General features: G+C 47.9%; 3 protein-coding genes across 6 annotated transcripts in view; all 3 read right to left on the minus strand.

Annotated features, from left to right (window-relative positions):
* Window positions 1-141: 141 nt before the first annotated feature.
* On the minus strand, window positions 142-11667 carry OSCP1 (organic solute carrier partner 1). Of its 4 annotated transcripts, XM_044419460.1 has the most exons (11): window positions 11352-11667; window positions 9097-9126; window positions 7264-7418; window positions 5687-5854; window positions 4414-4494; window positions 3574-3677; window positions 3148-3276; window positions 2987-3056; window positions 1988-2127; window positions 1665-1728; window positions 142-738 (listed from the first exon to the last, which is right to left on the minus strand). In XM_044419460.1, the coding sequence occupies exons 1-11, from the start codon at window positions 11461-11463 to the stop codon at window positions 622-624; spliced, it is 1170 nt and encodes a 389-aa protein (XP_044275395.1). In that variant the 5' UTR covers window positions 11464-11667; the 3' UTR covers window positions 142-621. The 4 variants fall into 4 exon arrangements, with proteins under 4 accessions (XP_044275395.1, XP_044275396.1, XP_044275398.1 ...); XM_044419461.1 differs by lacking the exon at window positions 9097-9126; XM_044419463.1 differs by lacking the exon at window positions 3148-3276.
* A 185-nt stretch (window positions 11668-11852) lies between these two features.
* Window positions 11853-16109, minus strand: LOC123017848 (cornifelin homolog). Its single transcript, XM_044419466.1, has 3 exons — window positions 15990-16109; window positions 14300-14436; window positions 11853-12373 (listed from the first exon to the last, which is right to left on the minus strand). Exons 1-3 carry the CDS (start codon window positions 16099-16101, stop codon window positions 12278-12280), a joined length of 345 nt encoding a protein of 114 aa, XP_044275401.1. The 5' UTR covers window positions 16102-16109; the 3' UTR covers window positions 11853-12277.
* Window positions 16110-17479: 1370 nt separating this feature from the next.
* The window catches only part of MRPS15 (mitochondrial ribosomal protein S15), a 7848-nt gene continuing 6409 nt past the window's right edge, over window positions 17480-18918 (minus strand). Inside the window, exon 8 of the mRNA XM_044419476.1 lies at window positions 17480-17686. Coding sequence (XP_044275411.1) covers window positions 17561-17686 — 126 coding nt within the window. The 3' untranslated portion in view covers window positions 17480-17560. The remainder of the gene's footprint in view (window positions 17687-18918) is intronic.

The raw sequence follows: 18918 nt of genomic DNA on the forward strand, positions 1-18918 counted from the left end.
CTCATTTGAGCCATCTCCGCTTTATCTTGGGTCCAGAAGATACGGAAAAGCTCAGGAGCGAGGAGGCCGGCGCAGAGCGCGGAGGTTTGCAGGGCAGGCGGAGTGTGCCGAAGGGGCCCGTGACACGTGAAACAAAGAGGGTCTGATTTCTGGCTTTTATTGCTGCAGCTAAAAAGGATGTGGCAGTAACAACGTCACAATTGCCCTCCCCCGCCAGTGAAGGAATTCCTCTTTCTGTGCAAGAGGGGCTGAGTCAGGCAGCGCATTTTGTACCTCTAATGAGAAAGTCATCTAGGGCCCCTTTTTTGCATGGAGCAGCTGCAAGACAGGTCTTCGATGCCCACTTCCCTGACAGCAGTTTCAGCTCTAACTACACCAGGTGCAACCTACACCATTAACAGCACAAGAAATAAGCTGCTATTTGCATCCCCAAATATCTCCCCAAAGCTAGAGAGCTAGACGGATGGTTGCAAGGATCATCCCACCTTAACAACTCCACGACATCAGATGACCTTAGCAACCACTCTTTTGTGGGGACTGATTGCCAGCTCTGCCCAGTATTGCAACCACTGGGATTGCATGTTCCTTTGCACCCAGTGCAGTGCTCTCTGGAGACAAATATCACAGCTCATCCATCATTGCCAATAAGTCGGCCCCCTTACTGATCGTCTGTGTAGGCTGCTCTGGCACCTCAAACTCTCCCATGATGCGGGCCAGCTCTTCATTCCGTTGCTCATCCTGTGTAAAAGAATCACATCACTACAAGAAGCAACTCTGGGAAGAAAAATCAAAATTTGACAGAAACATGTTACCAATGAAATACAAAAACCTATTTTGGAATTAAAGCATTTTCTTTGTGGAAGCCATCTCTTATAAACCAAAGTAACTTCTGTTACCTAAGAAATTAGGGAAAAGCTGCAAAACCTAGTTTTGCAAGAGTTTCTCCAATAAAAATGTTCCCCCAGAGCTAAGAGTAAGATTTGAAAGACTGAATGTCACACAAAAGACTTCCTTCAATATTAACAGCAGCTCTGCTAACAGCAGGCAGCATTCCAGGGACTCAAACATCAAGTTTCTAGTTATGCAACACATAATTAACTTACACAATTCCCCACTGCACCATCTGGTGATGGGCACTGGCTGAGATGGCTTTAAAAGTGGATTAGATGAAGAAAGGAGATTAGTCTGTGAGTGGCGAGCCATCAGGATGGAATTCTTGTTCAGACTCCAGAATGCTGCTTCCTAGTGGCTGGTGCAAGCCAGCAGGAGAGGGCCTTTGCCCTTGTGTTCTGCTTGTGGGCTTCCTAAGTGGGCACTCTTGTAAACAGCAAACTGGAGTAAGATCTCAACTTCATCCAAAAAGTCCCTTTTTAGGTTATAGCAACAAAATGGTGGGTTTTCCCTGTGCAGTGTGAGCCTTGTCACCCTTTATGTAATTCTTGAATCAAAGATTCAGTAACACGATCAAGAGTTCTGTGAAACTCGAAAGCTTGCATGCCAATACCTCCAGCAACTGAACTTGTTCCAACTAAAAAAGGCTGCATTACCAATTGTGTGCTATTGGCAGACACTAACATGGCCACAAATGTTTGTACCAACATTTCATTTAATTAGTCAAGTTACTCTGTCCCTCAGTGGAATGTCATAGAGCAATGACAGCATACCTGGTCTGCGTGTATACTGATTACTTGATACGGTAACTCCTCCGGGTGGGTCAGTGCAGCGTGTCTTAAGGGAGAGAATAAAGGGTCACTATTGGGACCATTCAGTGTTTAGTGGAACCCTCAGCAGCTTCTGACAAACCCCTCTCGTTTACGGTTAGCCATTAACATGTAGTATGACCAATGGGCACTTCACCCTGAAGGCACCCACTGTGGAGGGAGGGCAATCACAGAAAGGCTTCAGGAAGGCAGAGACCTGTCACCCAAAGGCAGGCAAAAGCCCCCCACCCCCCGCTCCCTCACAAACCAAAACAGGCATATCGTACTCTTCCTCCTCATCTGTGGTGAAGAGATTCAGCCGGAAACCAGCCTCACTGCCAAGGGGTTTCTTGATTTCGAGGCCACCCATCAGCCTGGCCAACAAATTCAGCTCTTCTTTAGCTAGAGGGTTGGGAGTGCTGTTCTCCTGGATGAAAGAACAATGGGTCTGTCACATGAATAGGGAAGGAAAACCAGCACCATAAGAGCTCTGTTTGCACGGGTTCCTGCCTCCCAGGTGACCAGAAAGGGATCTGCTAGGTCTTTGACATTTTGACTGAAAGCAGCAATGTTCCAATGGATAGAGTAAGGACACGAAGAACATACACATTTAATAAAAAAAACCTCCCAGTGTAATTTGAGAAGCTGAAACCTATATAGGCCCAATTCATTTTCCCAGAAATGATCAGCTTCTCTAAGAAATAATGAAAAGAGAATGATACCTCTGCAGTATTAATTGCTGTGAAATATTTTTCTGCCATTCCACAAGGAAGCTCTTTTTACTGATGTTCCTACAATCTCTGTTTTTCACTATTTTATTGTGAATTTCACCAAAAGAAACCAATGTAATGAAGACAAAAAACAAAAACAGAAAAGAGAAACAAGATACCCTGAAATTAACAAGGACTGATGCATAAACATCAAGATAAAGGGATAAATGGCATGCATCAGTTGTACATAAGCTCCAACACAGGCTCTCACACTCTCCTGTCTAGAAATCACTGGAGCAAGATGTTTCTCTGCACCTCTAGGTCAAAGTTAAGCAAGCGCCTACACAGCTGTATACCTATCCTCCTATACAAGGGAAGGCTAGAAATAGAAAATGTAAATGAAAGAGATAAATACATTCCAGAGGATGATCTGTCTGAACTAAAGAGTATCCAGAGAGAAGGGCTTCTCACAATACTAAAAGGGTTCAGGATGCTCATCTGGAAACAAAGGGAACAGATGTTGTAAAGTGATTCTCAATACAGTGGTACTCAGGTTGGTAGAATAAGATTACTTGCCTTGACATGGCAAGCCAAACTTTTGGCGGCCCCAGACGTGTCTGTTTCTACAGGTCGGCTGATGCTGTATCTAGAGGCAATTGAGAAAGGTGAATGGGAGGCATAAAGTAAGGTTGCTCAGTGCCCCCAGCTGCAATGTGGTTTTGCATGGCTTCACTTACATGTTTGTTCCCAGTTTAATGATTCTGTCTCCACGAAGCTCAAATGAGCCTTCCCGGTGTGGTAGTATGTAATTTCCACCACTGGTGAACTCAGTCCTTCGAATTTCATCCCCTTTACTATTGAAAAGTCTGTAAATCACAACATGGAAACACTAATTTACACAAGAGTTGTCCTCTTGTATGGAAGGAAGAATTTAAAAAAACCTCTTCACTTTCTGATAGGACAGTTTGGAGAGTTTGTAGAGAGAGGATTCATTAAAGGAGCTCATTGGCCTGAACCGGCTCATGTGCATCTTTTCCCTAGTCACAAGAGCAGCTTTCCTCAGAGAAATGACTCATGGAAACATGGCCCTTAGCGGTTCTTCAGGTTGGGACACACAGCTAGGTACATCAGATGCATCAGAAAAGGCAGGGTTTAAGATTCACCTTATGAGCCCGGGAATCTCTGTTCCCCAAGGAACTGGACCTGAGATTGGAAGTACAAAATGGCCATTGGAATTCTGTACTTTGTCTTTTAGGAGGATGGAAACCTATGGAGGAACAACCAGAATACTGTATTAGTACAGTAGTTCCACCCAGAAAACATTTAAAGTATATTATCCCATTCTTTAGCCTAAAAGTAGGGTGGAGCTGCTTATAAATGCTCAGCAAAACAAGGCAGCTACTGCCTGCAGGAATGAGGAAGGGAGAGAAGGGGGTCTTCCTGCATTGCTAATGCAGGCAGCACTGTGTTCCCTATCGCCTTGCCCCACTGCAGCCTAGTGTGATGGCTGCTGGTGAAGACAACTGAGGCAGGGGGACCCTTTAAGGCAGGGGTCCTCAAACTTTTTCAACGGGGCCAGCTGAAAGGTGCAGGCAGTGGGCGTGGGCCGGCAAGGTGGTGCCGCCAGCGGATGCGTGCCAGCGAGGGGGCAGGCAATGCGCACGTGGTGAGGTGAAGCAAGGCGGGCGTGCCGAGGAAGTAGCTTGCTCGCTTGGAAACTGTTTTCTCCGAGCGAGTCCAAAACAATCTCTGTGTGAGCAAGTCGGTAGGCGTGGGCGTGGTGAGCCCAAAACCTCTGTGGCAGGCCAGAGAAATGGGCATGGTGGGCCGGATCCGGCCCAGGGGCCGTAGTCTGAAGACCCCTGCTTTAAGTGGAGGCTCTCAGCAGGGCTGTGGGAACTGTGCCCAGCTCTTCTATATTGTCGTGTAATGCCATGCAGCTTCACCATGGCTCCCTTTTCTTCTATCACAAGCTCCCTAACAAATGGATAAAATAAACCCACCCTGATGTGTATGTCCTGGAAAAAGATGAGCAATGTTTGCCGGATAAGCTGAAGTTCACCAGCAGAGAGAGAGCCGTATGTCTGGGAGAGAGAATGAAAACAACACAACTGACTATTGCTTCTACTTTTGGGTTTCTCATATTTATACAGACCATTTTAAGAAGACTAAGTCTCACAACTGTCAGTAGAAGATTGCTATTTCCATTTTGGTATCAGACAAATTACCCCAAAGATACTTTATGATTCTTTAGCTGCTGCTAGTATTTTACCTCTAACAGAATTCAAAACTGAAGTTTGGACCCAGATAAATAAAACATGTTTATTTTCTAATGTAGGATCCATTTCAAAAGTGCATTACTTTTTGAACATTTTAGAATATCAGTACCGTAACCCCAATGATCAAACGGCTTTGGATTATAGTTGATGGCTACCTTATTTTCGCCTTATACTTTTCTTTGGTACAATCTCCAGATTTATATGCCCTCCCGCCCCTTGAGATCGGCGGCAGAGGCCGTTCTCCGGGAACCCTCCATGAAGGATATTAGGAGGGTGAGTACCTGGAGGAGGGCTTTCTCTGTGGTGGCACCCAACCTATGGAATGCGCTCCCCAGAGAGGTCTGCCTGGCGCCGTCCTTATTTGCTTTTTGGAGCCAGGCCAAGACCTTTTTATTTAAACGCTATTTTAATTGTTAAGGTTTATTTATTGATTTTAAACTGACCAGGCTGTTTCCACTATTTTATGTATTCTATGTATTTTGTATTTATGTGCGGGATTTTAATTATTGTAAGCTGCCCCGAGGCTTATGCGAAGGGGGCAGCATATAAGCTGCCCAAACAAACAAACAAACAAACAAACAAATTTTACATTCTTTCATCATTTCCATTCTACTCCATGCAAAACCCTTTCCTTCCCTCCAATCAAATGTCAATTTTTTTGTCTTGGAATGCTACGCATACGCCATAGCTGCTTAAGCTACAAATTCCTTCTGTAATCTTACATCATGGTAAGGAGAAGGGGGACTGCCCACACAGCAGAAGAGCAGTGCAACAACTCGCTTCGTTTTTGGGTACTTTTTTGTATTCATACACAGTGCAGAACTGGGACTCTAGAGGATAAGACTGGCATTGTGAGGATAAGAATGAGAGAAGGAGAACTGCCTTGAGTTCCTTGAAAGGAAAAAAGGCAAGATACAAATATAATACATAGAAATAAATAAGTTGCACATAGACATACATGTATTTGAGTACTCTAAAGGGTATGATATGCTCTTACATCAAGGAGCCTCCGAAAAGTTACATCGACCTGGTTCAGAGTTTTGGGGGATTCATAGATGAAATCCTTGATTGCATCCAGGTGGTTGAATGTGACGAGCAGAAGGTCTTTGGGCCGAGGGCAAAGTAGAACTTGGCACTTGAAAGCCATAGTCATTAGATCATAGAGCTACAGAACAAGAGGAACCCAGTTAAACTGCAAAGCCCAGGCATGGGCTTACTCTGGACTTACCAAGCAGCTGCTTTGTCCAGTTGACCTCGTCTATATTCACGTGTCTTAGCTGAGCTTCCCTGCAGCTTGCCGAGGTCCTGGCCAACATTTATTCTGTCAAATGCGTGATTAAAAGGCAGGCAGTGCATTCTGCAATTCGCACCCAGGGAATAGCAACAAGGAACTGCATGCTTGTTTGCTTAAGAGACCTGATAGCTTCCATGGGGCACCCTTTCTTCTGTGGCTTGTTCTGCCAAGCCTTCTCTGACCTGGGGTGACCCAATGAATGGGTCTCCTCCAAAATGACCTGCCCTTCACAACCCTGTAAACCCATGGCTGCGGCATCCCTGATGGAATTGTTCAGTCTCATAGCTGGTCTTGCTCTTCTGCCTTCATTTCCCTAGCAGCACTGCCTAGCATTATTGTCTTCTCCAGTGAACAGGGGCCTTATATCAGTTAAATGAGTGCAATGAGATAATAAAAAGCAACTACACTAGGGAAATGCAGCCCGAAAGCAAAGGACCAAACACTGCAGCTTGGCAAGTCAAATGCTCGGCAAAAAAAAGGGCAGAAGCCAGCGATCTCCCAGGATAGGCACTTCCTTAATCTAGATGTTGTCACACCGGTTCTCCCCTGTATCCCATTCCAGCAGGCTTAAGGAGCAGAGGGAAGTCACTTTGTTGACACCCTTTTGAGAATGTTTGGACTAGGGCTTTAAGAACTGGTCAGGAGAGCAGTCCAGAAACTATTGGGAGGACCAATGCTCCAAGAGTGGCTTTTCTAATTGTGTGCCCCCACCTCCCCACAGCAGAACTTAGGACTCTCTGAAAGCCTGAATGCGAGTAGCATCCAATTATACGGTTCCTCCATAGTCATACGAGCACGAAGCAAGGGCATTGCATGAACACCTGAAGTCAGGACAACAGGGCTGTGTGTGCATCTGTGCCCACAAGGCTGTTCTTCCTTCACTTCCAAGACCCACTTCACTGCCTTGACTTTATCCTTGACATTGATGAGGAGCAACAAGCAAATGGACCCAGCTTATCTGAAGAGGTGTAGTAAGCAATGAACACAGCCAGTGAGATACATGGGGCACAGCAAGGAGGTAGCATGATGAATTTGCCCTACATGCAAGTTGGGATAGTTCAGCATGGCAGACAGCAGATAAGTATAAGGATGGTGAACTGCAGTGATTATTGCACATTTACACTGAACAATCAGGATTCCAGTGGTACCAACTCTTCACTGCGTGTCCAAGTTCAGCCCATATTCTGAGTGCTGTGGACGGTCACCTACTTCTAGGTGAGGCTATCATTTGATTTCTTAAAAGGGTTATCCGATGGGGAACTAGAAACAGCAGTTCTCACCTTATCCATGCTGGGTGCATTCAGTCTCATGATGGAGGCATGAACCAGTCGCTCAAACACGCTTCTCAAGGCCTTTCTGGAATACAGCTCCTGTGGCTTAAACAGCTCATCCACAAATTTTTTATTGAATATGCCCCCAATGATGTCATTCATAACTGAAAAGACAAAAGAAGCAAGCCTGGTGTGATTGAACTGGCTCTGCTTTAGCTTCAGAGGAAGTTATGCTGGTAGCTTGCAGAGGGGACGGAAACCTCCCGATGGTGGTGCTGGTTGCACCTCTTCTGGGACTCAGCCTGTCTTCACAAGCAGTGCACCGGTAGATGCTGCCCCATCAGGAGCAGCTGAGCAACCTGTAGACTATTTGTGGTTTGTTTAGCAGAACATGTGAATCAGAACTCACCTCCACAACAAGCCAGGGACATTACCCACATTATCTTTTACTTTGGCTTGTCAGGGGAGGACAAGCCAGAGTTCCTGGTTTGCAAAACACACACACAAAGGGTGGCAAGTCCACTGCTTGGCTGGCCACTGCCGATCAGGCAGCATGCCTGAGCCCAGGGTTCATACAGCAAACAAACCCTGGTCTCGTGGTGGGTGAATTTGGTCACCATCTCCTTGGTTTCTGCTCTCTTCCAGACCCCATCATCTCAAGGAGACTTGCACAGCCTTTTTTGCCTGTGATTCTGCTGGCATTGTTAGTGATGAACCACGTGGAAACATTTCCATATATTTGGAAGTGAGGTGTTTTAGAAACACAGAAACACCGTGAGTCAGAATGGGCCCCCTGGGCTAATTGGCCTGACCACCAGCTCATGCAATCCCCAACAGGGGCTTGTCTAATCTTTCCATGAACAGCCTCACTGTTGGGGCCTCCACCACCTCTCTCAGAAGCCCATTCCATGTAAGTACTCCCTGACATCCAATCTGAAGCTTGGTTCCTTGAGCTTTGCCCCACTGGAATGCATCCCGCCCTCTACTCTAGTGAAGAACAGGTCACAGCCCTCCTCCACAACATCCCCTCCCATACCTGTACATTCCTAAAAGACCCCTTTGGAGTCTCCTCTTTTCCGGGCTGAAAAGACCCAGTTCCCTCAGTCTCGCCTCATATGTTATCCTTCCCATTCTTGTGACCTGCGCTGAACTGATTCTAACCTAGCTATGTCTCTCTATAATGTGCAGCCCAGAACTGGACAATGCCTTTTGGATGCCTTTGTTGCCATTTCCGCTTTAAGAGAAGTCTGTCATCAGTACTTCCTCCTCCTCCAAGACGGCCACAAATAAAAAGTCAAATGTTTTCAAATTCCAAGAACATCCAATGACTTTTGTGGCCTATAGCTACACCTGTTCCTGTCTGGAGATGCCTATTAACAGCAGGTGCACAGTAGCAGAAGCTTTGCTGTCAGATTCATCCCTGCTGCTGTATTAGGGAGCAAGCAGCCCCCATGCTTGTCCTTCCCAGCAAGCAACACCATAAAGAACAAAAAAAGGCAAGTCATCATCTACATAGTAGGTTTCATGGAATATCTGATAACATTTGAATGTGGTCAGATAGGTGGCTAATTGACTGGTGAACTGATAATATTTGATCTGTCAGTTGACATGTCAACCCCCAGGTAATATTGTTTGTCAAACTGACCAGACCATCCAACAACAGTCTAATGAACTTCTTCATGATCTAGTCCGGCATAACTACACAATACTCTCCATCACCTCAGTTCCACAAACATAAAGAGATTGGAATGGATCTTCTGCTAACATCCCTCAATTGCTTGTGCATGGTTTGAATCGCAGTGCAAAAAGGCCTTATGCAGAGGGCTAAATTTATTACAGTACCTCGTCTCCTGTCCACATCAGTCCATGCATCTACATGAAGCATAAAACAGAAAAAATGATGGGTCAAGTAAGAAGAACACACAAACCAGTAGGCTGAAAGAGGGCAAATAAATGGAAAAGAATCCAAAAAACAAAAACAAAAAAACCCCTGATTTCATTGTTTCACATTGGCGCTCAGCACTTTGCCACACTGGCATTTCAGGGCAAAGCCTAGGGTTGTTTTCATATACTTTTCCAGAAACTGAGAGAATATTTACAATATATCATGTATGTAGGGTGGGAGCAATATTGCAGGCAATATAAACCTGATCGACGACATGTCTGTAACCACATTTCACAAACTGTGGGAGGAAAAACTGCATTTGCCATCAATAATTTTCAGGAAAAAGCAATGATCTCATAGCAACCTCACTTTAATGGAGCCTGCTCACCCCAATAAATGAGACACAATTCTATTAATCAATCCCCCCACCCAGCATAAAGATCTGCAGAGACATCCTCAGATCCATGCAGGTGTGTTACTGTGCTAGGGCATTTCTATCTTCCTGAGCAAATATAATCTGTACCAAATCATATTTTCCCTTATGTACACAACCAGAAAAATGTGAGGAGCATGCTTATTAGACCACTAAGAGAATTTAATACTTATTTCCTATTTTTCCACTGAAGAACCCACTTAATCTTCACAACAACAGTGAAAGGTTTGTTATGGCGCGGAAGAGTGGCTTGCCCTGCAAGGTGTAAGTGAAGTTAAACGTTGGTATTTTCTAGTGCCAGGTTTGTTTCAGCAGTTTGGAAGATAAGATTTCATTCAGTCTAATGAATGCCCAGTATTTGATGCTGGTGACTGGAAACTGAAATTCTTAAAAATAAAACAAAACTATACACTTTGGCACAACTAAGAATGAAATTTGGTGGAAGATCTTGCGGCAATTTGTCAATGCTACATGCAATCAAGTAATTTCTGTCTTATGGTGACTCTATGAACGTATCCCCACCCAGCCACATCCTGTCCTTGAACAGCCCTGATCGGCTTTTTTAAGCTCAAGGCTACGGCTTCTTTTATGGAATCCATCCACCTCATATTTGGATTCCTCTTTTCCTTCTGTCTTTGACTTTCCCTAGCACAATTGTTTTGCCCAGTGAATCTTGCCTTCTCATGATGTGCCTGAAAGTACAACAGCCCTGATAATAATAGGACCCAAGTTTCATATTTAATAGCATCATTTTATTATTGTATAAGATCTCCTGTTCAAATAGTATGTCATGATTTACATGGCTCTGTGAGTTACTCTCAGAAAAAAGCCAAACTGTTTACTGACAACTGATTTCTGTTCCTGAAAGATCAGATTAGAAGAAACTGTTTGTACAGGATACAAATCACTTGTATGCAAAAGCATGTTAAGAGCCAGCTAAGACCAAATACTGTAAGAAGTCTCAGAAACAAAGCTACCAACTACCTGTGATTCAGAATGCAGTAATTGGGTAGATAAGCAGCGATTTCTTTAGCTGCAAATGATCTGTTCAAACCAACAAGCAGGGAAAACTGCATTGCTACAGCAGAAAATAAACACAGTTCAGGACGCAACTTGTACGCAGGGAGGTGCAAGGCACAATCTTCCCACGTGGACATAGCAGGATCGCTTAGGAACGGGCTGCTTCCCTCCTCGTGGCCCATACACCCGTTCCCCAGTGCGCGAGCAGGCAGCCTCGGCCTCCAGCGGGCTATCCTGCGGCCCGCTCCGTTCAAATGACACCCACAGCGCTGCGCACCGCAACCTTCCCCAGCGGCCGGCCTGCAACCCCAAGCGTTACCGAGCCCGCTCGACGGCCACTAGGGCTGTGGCCAACGCGCGCGGGAGCCCCAGCCATGGCGCAGGCCCGGCTCGGGAAGGCGCCCATGCTGACAGCCCCCCGCCAGGAGGGCCCCGAACCATCAGCCGCCCAGAGCCCTCGCCAGGCTGCGCTCGGGCCGGGGCTCCCGCTCGGTCTCAGGCCGCCCCAGGGCGCCTGGTGCGTCATCGGGGCAGAGCCTTGCCCCCACGGCGAGGACGCGCCTGCGCGCGGGCAGGGAGGGCGGCGACGGCACAAGGGGAACTCGCGGGCCTCGGGAGGGGCCCTCCAGGCCTCTGCCCGCTCAAGCCGCAGGCGCAGCCCCTGGGCCCCCGAGCGGGCTCGCCGCGTTTCCTGTCCGGGGTCCCGGGCCGTCACGCGCAACGCGCGGGGAGGCGGGCGCGGGAGGGGCCCTCCCTGACCTTGGCGCGCCTTGTCTCCCGGGATGCTTTGCGCACGCAGCCGCTGGTCCACGATGTAGAGCATCTCCCCGCCCAAGTTGAGGACGAGCAGCGGCAGCGTCCGCAGCGACATGGCCGGGGAAGCCGTGCCCGGGCGGGCTCCGAGGCGAAGCTCCGGGGCCGGAGAGGGCGGCTGCTGAAGCGGCCTCGTTGCCAGGACAACCGTGCGGCAGAGCAGCCAATCCCAAGCTTGCAGGTTGCGTTTTACGCGGAAAGGCGGGGCTTCCTCGGGCTCCGCCTCTGGCGCAGCGTCAGGCGAGGCTGTGCGTGCCGGAGACGTCTTCTCGGCGCATGCGTAGCTGCCTGCGGCCCCTGAAAGACACGCACGGAGACGCGGTGGGCCGCCCGGTGCCCTGGCAACGCGCCGCGCTCTGACCGCAAAGGCCCCTTTGCACGGTACCCGGAGCACAGCGGGAGCCCTCGCTGCTGGGCGGGGCCGGCGCCGGCGCCACGGCTGCTCCCGGGGGGCCTCGCCGCCTTCCGCTCATGACCCGCGCGGCATAGCGCCGTCCTGCCAGGCAGCCCCGGGCCGCCGCCGCCGCGCCCCCCCGTGAATACGCCCAGCCCCCTTTTAACGCCAGTCTCACCGGGGCAGCACTGCATCTCGCGGGAGTGAGTGCCAAAGTGCGGGTGATAAACCGCTCCTTTCGCCATGCAGCTCCCCCGCGAATCAGCTTCATGAGGTGGCCCCGCGGGGCTCACGGCGGTATTCTAGGTAGGAAGCGGTTAGGCACTGAGTGCGAGAATCCCTTTAGACGTATGGCTGGAAGGGGTACTTAGAGTTCCTTGGATCGCAGTTTGCAATTTCTGCCCATGTGCAAGAAGTGCTTGCCTCCAAAATGCTGTTACCCCTTTTCAGTCAAGATTTTTATACCTTGGTTTTCCTTTTAAGACCGAGAACGGATGTGCACTTCTCGAGCCATGCGGCATAATTCACACCACCCGCAAAGACACATTGACAGTGCATCACTACAAACTGTGCCCTGTTATTAAAACCAAGAAAAAAATCGTGAGAGATGTTGCATTCAATTCTGGAATTCATGTTCACTCATACGCAGGCCCAGAACATTATGCAGATGTATTTGGAAAATAAAGGGAGATAGTATGCTGGGCAAGCCCAACGAGGAGGATGCATACAAGTTGCAAGTGCGAAGCTGTGCGAAGACACTAAGCTATCAACTGGAGTTCCTGGTCTGAATTTTACCTTCTAGGCAAGTCTCTCTCTTTCTGAGCAGAGAAATGATGACCTGTCTTACAGAGCTATAAATATCACAGGAAATGTATCACACTTTGCATGCTGTGTAGCACTAAATATTCGCAGCATTAAAATCAAATGCTTGAAGAAAGATGATGGGTTACTCCAAGTGTGAAAAGGGCTGCATGCAGTGCATTTGCTAAGATTTTTAGCTTTTGCCTTCCTCCAAGAAGCTTGGAATAGTTTGAGGCAAGCTGGCTTGAAAAATACCAATCTGCCCATAGCTATCCAAAGGCTTTTGTAATCAAGCAGGTTTGAACTTGGGCTGCTGCAGTGTTTTTGTGGGTGTGTTTCAGGTGGCCACTGGCTGCTGAGCGAGCTGCTGGTCCTACAGAGCTAGCACTTAGCTCACATGGCCCCCCAAAAGTTGGTGGGGATGAGGCAGCCAAATGGTATGGAACCAATTCTGCACCAGCTGCGCTGCATACAGGAATGCTTGCAAGCTTAATTCAAAGAACCCATTTCAATCTTTTAAAGCTTTAAATGGTTTGGGACCAAATTATTTGAAGGGTGGCTTTTTCCCATATCAGCCTGCTCACACTGTAAGATCAGCCACAGAGCTCTCCACTTTATCACCTTTCTGCTGCATTGCTCAGAGAACTTTGGCTATTAATTGTCAGCTAATCCATTAACTGTCAGGATCCTAATGTTTAGGATTAATTGTCAGGTAAACATTAAGCCAGCTTTCCCACACTATGCACGGGATGTTGGAACTGCTCAGGAAAACACAAGTTAGAGGATAACAGGTGAGAATGTTTTCTGAATGGTGGGGGAGAATCAAAATTACTCTGTGTCTAAATGCCATCACATGAATCTGTGGCTTCTTTTCATAAGAGCTGTTTGGTTCCCTGTGTTTCACCTACCACATATATCTCAACTTCCTCTGCAAGGTGACAAAGGGTTTAGTAATGCCATGACTTGCAGGGATGGGGCGGCTGAAAGACAATGGCTCTTTTGAAACAAAGCATGTGCCATATAATTCCATGGAAACACCATTAACTGTGGTGCTGTAAAATCAAGAGAAATCATGTTTGTTCCATTCTGCAATGGAGGGAAACTGGTACCGGGCTTGAAAAATTCTTTGCAGATGATATTCCTGGATGTTCAGAATTACGAGAACACAGGAGTTGCTTCACAGGGTTATGAATATGAAAGGGTATTGCAAAAGGTGTTGCAAAATACTTGTTCATCAGCAAGTCCTGTCAACAGGACTTGCGTACAGCATGTGGTGGGGCAGGGCAGGGAGAGATGGAAACAGACTGAGGCCTGCTGGTAAGTGCAGCCACTTTTACTCCCCTCCAAGCTCTGAAATAGTTTATGGAAGTAGGAGGAGAAGAGTCAGGCCATGCAAATAAGCCTGCCTCTTGTTTGGATGCTGCCTTTTCTTTGCTAGCAGTCCAAGCTGTTTCAGGCAGCAAGGAGATGGCCAGCAACTGATGCTCTCTAGCAGACCCAGCCTCATTCAGCAAGCACTTTCCTTCAGCAACTGCCCCTTGCCATCAAAAAGGGCTCTGAACACTGAACAAGGGTGGTCGAAACACTTTCTAGGTGCACATCTCATGTATTTCTTTAACTATCCCAGATCCTGCCACTTGGTGGAACCACATCTCCTGTGGTCACACACTACCCAGCACCACCGATGGCGAACAGTTACCGGAATGCCGTAAGAGAGCCGCATGTGAGTCCGTAAGGCTGTCATGCCACCAGGCACCATCCCGAGGAAACAGTGCTCTTCATATTTGTGTGAGATGTAGCAGCTCAGGATTGATGGGCAGCAAAGTCCAACACAGCCTGGCAAACACACACAAAGAAGCAGAGACATCACAAGGAAGAAGATGAGTGGAAACGGCCTCACAAGACGGCGGGTTGTGTGAAGATGAACCAACAGTTTTGCCTCTGGAAATAACTGAAGCAATAGCTCACCTGTCCAATGGGGTCCTAAAATACCACCCATGCTCACTGATCATGCCTAGATCAGATCCATCATGATAACGGGCGCAAGAGGACAGGTGTGCCTACATGCATACATGCCCCATGCTATTTCTTAAAAATTAAAAGCAGAATATTTGCCCTTTAAAATATGAAACTGAAAGAAAACAACGCTGTGTCTCTTGATTTGAAAGTAATATTGAATATAGTGTTAGGATTGTATAATGGAAGATTTACAGAAACGTAAGAGTCAGAACAGGTCTCCCAGACCATCTAGTCTGACCCTGGCTCTAGCTGGCTCCACTCATGAAATACCTACCATGTGCCTTTCCAGCCTATCCTTGAACACCCTCACCAGTGGGGCCTCAACCACCTCCCGTGGAAGCCCATTCCACACCCTCGGGGTCCTGACTGTCAGGAAGTGCTTCCTGGCATCCAAATGGAACCTGGGTTCCCTGAGCTTGGCTCTGTTGGAACATGTCCTGCCTTCCTCTGCAGGGGAAAACAGGTCTCTACCCACCTCTGCATGACACCCCTTCATGTGCCTGTATGTTGCCAACAGATCTCCTCAGAGATTTCTCCAGGCTGAAAAGACCCAGTTCCCTCTGTCTTGCCTCATACAGCTTCCCCCACCATCTGGCCACTGTCCTTATGGCTCTTCATTGCACCAATTCTAAACTGGCTATATTCTTCCTGTAATGTGGAGCTCAGAACTGCACACAGTACTCCAGTGACAGGCGCACCAGAGTCGTGTAGAGTGGTAGTAATACCTCCCTTGATCTAGAAGCCATGCTTCTGGCTATATAGCCAAGGGTGGCGTTGGCCTCTTGAGTGCGGCATCACACTGCTGACTCATGTTTAGCCTGCAGCCAACCAGCACCCCGAGGTCCCTTTCACTAGCGCTGCTCTACAACTACTTGTCCCCTAACCTGTACTTATGACACCCATTCCTATGCCCCAAGCGCACTGCTAGTTCTGTACATATGAAGAGGGTTTGGGGTGGGGCTCCATCTCCATACCCAGGTGAAGCTACTGCTGCAACTGAGAGGACATTCAAGAGCAACTTCTCAGCAGTTCAAAGGGGAAGACATAGTCTATATTTTGTTTGATAACAAACTGTTCCTGTGTTTGCAACTGTCTAAAGTATTTTCCCAAACTCAACAGCATTCTGTCCCCAAACAACCCCACCCCCCGCCCAAGTGCAGTCCTGCACCTAAACCCTTCCAAAGTAAAATGAAATTAGCTCTGAGGAGGAGTAGTACAGCTGTGCTCAGGACTTAGCAGCTGTTCAAATGGAAGCAAAGTGGGGCTCAAGGAACAAACCTCGAAGTGTGCAAGCCTGCACCACAGTGTCCCCACCTGCCCATCCATGGAGTTGCTCCACAAAGGGAGAACTTAGCCAGATATCTACTTACACATGGGCCAGTCTGAAAAGCAGTCGTACCTCCCAGAGCTCCAACTGCCTTCTGAGGACAGAGTAACCGGTGAAACTGTGCTAACTGGCTGGCACGTCACTGGCTGGGACATGGCTCGGCCTGAAATCACTGGCAACTCAGAGTAACCTTCAGAAGGCAAGTCCAAGTGGGAGTTGACACCGTTGCACAAGTTGTACAACAGCCAGTGCAGCAGTCCCTCAGAGGTCTTTCACAAAAGAGAACTGTCTTTGGTTCCCACTGGTTAGGCAACAGGCAGTAGCTTAGAAATGTGGAAACTCTGAGTGGGCCCTGGAAAGCCTGGTGAAGCTGGCCTGAAAACTGAGAATGTCCTTCAGGAGCGGCTTCATGTCTTATCAAACGGAGCTACACAAAAAAGCCCTCCGCCCCTACTTGGGAAACCCCCCTCCGCAGGCAACCCTTTGCCGGTCAAATTCTGTGACAGCCTTGTAGGTAGGGATGCTTAAGCGCTTGGACTACTTATGCAGAACAATGGAGCAATAAGGATGGAAGGTATTTTGAATGGCGGGGGAGAACCGTGCATCTGAACGCTCCTCCAAGTAAAGGCATGGTGCCCTTGAACGCAAGCCCAGCAGTGAGCTACTTGCCTATTCAACCACCCAGAAGTCAGCCAACTACTTCTCCTCCGTGTAGAGCAGACGCTAGACCAGGGTGGCCTGAGCTGCTGACCCTCTGTCTATTTTGGCCTCCAAGTCCTATCAGCCCTTGCCACTGGCTGTGCAGACGGGAACAGGCAGGGCGCATCAGGTGGCACCAAAGGCAGACTGCCCCTTCAGCGGCCCTGCAGAGAACAACTTCTCCAGTGGAGCTGGATGCATGGCTATGTTTGGCCTTTGGAGCTTGCGGCTCTTCCTGCATGTTTGCAACTACTTAAGAGAACTCCAGACAAAGCAGACTAAGCAAATCAGTGACCTGAAAAGGGGAGCTGCTGGGGCTCACGCCTTTCCAGGTGGTCTCCCCTTTCCTCTAACCACACACATTTTTGTCTGATACAGTAAATAAGTTCATGGGAATTTAATGCAGCCCTTGTTGGCAGCGCTGCAAATTCTTGTGAAATGAACGGGCAGATGCTTTGTGTTCTTATTCCCAGCTCCTTAGTCCCAGAAACAGATGGCCAGGTGCTTCTGTATGGGAACCACAGCTCTTTCCATAGGGTATCTGAGACAGGCATACACTCCCTGCCAGCATCATGGCCTGTTTTCAGCACAATCAAGTAAGCATCCCTGTTCCCATTTCCAAAGAAGCACCAAGGCACCCTGGGAAGTAGAGCCTGAAAGCAGGTACCACTTTGCAAAGTTCACATTCAGGAAACTTTCAACTGCAGCAGGCAGACTGTTCCACCCGTGAGTGTTTTACAACCATTGCTAAGCAGTCCCAGTGATGGTGGCCCCTGAAGAAGAAAAACAGTAGAAGATGGGATGTTCCCATAGATGCACCCACACTAAGAGGAATATGGATAGTTAAGCAATTTATTGGCGAGTGTCTTCCGAAGCTGTTGCTCAGCACCGCCTCCACTCTGGCACGAGACGTTCTCACGCGGGGGTCTCTCTGTTCTGCTTCTGGGCTGCTGTAGCTCTCCCTGCCCTAGATCTCCCCTGGCACTTCGGCCTCTGCTTCAGTTTCCCAGCGGCTTTTAGCTTCTGCACCTCCTGAAAGACCTGCAGGGTTAATGGAATAGAGAGACAGAAGGCAGCGAATGAGTCCTTTAGCGGCATAAGGCTACTGTATTTCTCACCAGAGATGGCCCGTTCTTTCCCACAGTGCTGCTGCTCCTGCATCGTACCACCATTTCCTATCTGGAGAACACCCGGCCACAGCCTGCCTGCTTCTCTTTGTTGACCCAGCTAGTTGCTAGTCTGCAATCAATCCTCATCTATTCTTGAGCAGGCAATCCTGTTTGTAGGGAAAAAGCATTTGAAAAATGTCTACTTTAGAAAAACATGCATGAAAAATGCCTATTTTAAAAAAGGCAGATCTGGGAAAAGATTGCATACTTTTGAACATATACATGATTGCACCAAAATCCATTATGATTTTCATTTAGAAGGAAAATCAGAGACTCATAAAATAGCAGAGCTGGAAGGGGCCATGAGGGCCATTGGGTCCAGCCCCCTGCTGTTGCAGGACACCAAGTTACACCATCCCACTCAGAGGACTCTCTAGTTTCTTTTTTAAACGTCCCCAGTGTGGAAGAGCGCACCACCTCTCCAGGCAGCTGGGCCCACTGCCGTATTGCTCTGACAGTGAGGAAGATTTTCCTGATGTCCAGCCGGAATCTGGGTTGTCGCAACTTGATTTTTGTCCTACACTCTGGTATCAGCAAGAAGTGAACTTGACCTTCCCCTTTGTGACAGCCATTGAGGTACTTACAGAGGGACATCATGCCCCCCTCCCCCCCGTCTCCTCAAGGGTGAACATGCCCAGTTCATGGATCATTTCTGTTGCCTTCCTCTGGACCTCTTCTAATTTTCCTGCATCTTTATTAAATCTTGGTGCCAAGAACTGGACACAACGTTCCAGATGAGGTCTGACTAGTGAGGTGTATACAGAAACTACTACTACTTGTGGTTTGGAAGTAATGTTTCTGTTAATGCATTCCAAAAAAGCATTTAACCTTTTGGCAACTGCATTGCATTGTTGGCTCCTGTTTAGCCTATCATCCACAATTACTCCAAGATCTTTTTCTTTTTCAGTTCTCTTGAGCCACATATTCCCCATCTTGTATCAATGCATTTGGTTTCTTTTTCCTAGGTGGAGAACTTGGCACTTGTCCTTACTGAATCTCATTTGGTTGCTTTCAACCCAGTGTTCAAGTTTATCAAGATTGTCCTGGATCTTCATTCTGTCTTCTAGGGTGTTTGCTATTCCACCCAGTTTTGTATCATCTGCA

Source organism: Varanus komodoensis, unplaced genomic scaffold (genome assembly GCF_004798865.1).
Source record: "Varanus komodoensis strain SLA01 unplaced genomic scaffold, ASM479886v1 scaffold103, whole genome shotgun sequence".
Taxonomy (NCBI): domain Eukaryota; kingdom Metazoa; phylum Chordata; class Lepidosauria; order Squamata; family Varanidae; genus Varanus; species Varanus komodoensis.

Coding starts and splice junctions, on each gene's coding strand:
- OSCP1 (XM_044419460.1), bottom strand. CDS start 11,463: ATGTCGCTGCGGACGCTGCCGCTGCTCGTCCTCAACTTGGGCGGGGAG. Junction 9,127..11,351: donor GGGAGACAAGGCGCGCCAAG/GTCAGGGAGGGC, acceptor TGCTTCATGTAG/ATGCATGGACTGATGTGGAC. Junction 2,128..2,986: donor GTTTGGCTTGCCATGTCAAG/GCAAGTAATCTT, acceptor TCTTTCATCCAG/GAGAACAGCACTCCCAACCC.
- LOC123017848 (XM_044419466.1), bottom strand. CDS start 16,101: ATGTCCCAGCCAGTGACGTGCCAGCCAGTTAGCACAGTTTCACCGGTT. Junction 14,437..15,989: donor CTTTTCAGACTGGCCCATGT/GTAAGTAGATAT, acceptor TGTGTTTGCCAG/GCTGTGTTGGACTTTGCTGC. Junction 12,374..14,299: donor GGCTCTCTTACGGCATTCCG/GTAACTGTTCGC, acceptor TTTTAATAACAG/GGCACAGTTTGTAGTGATGC.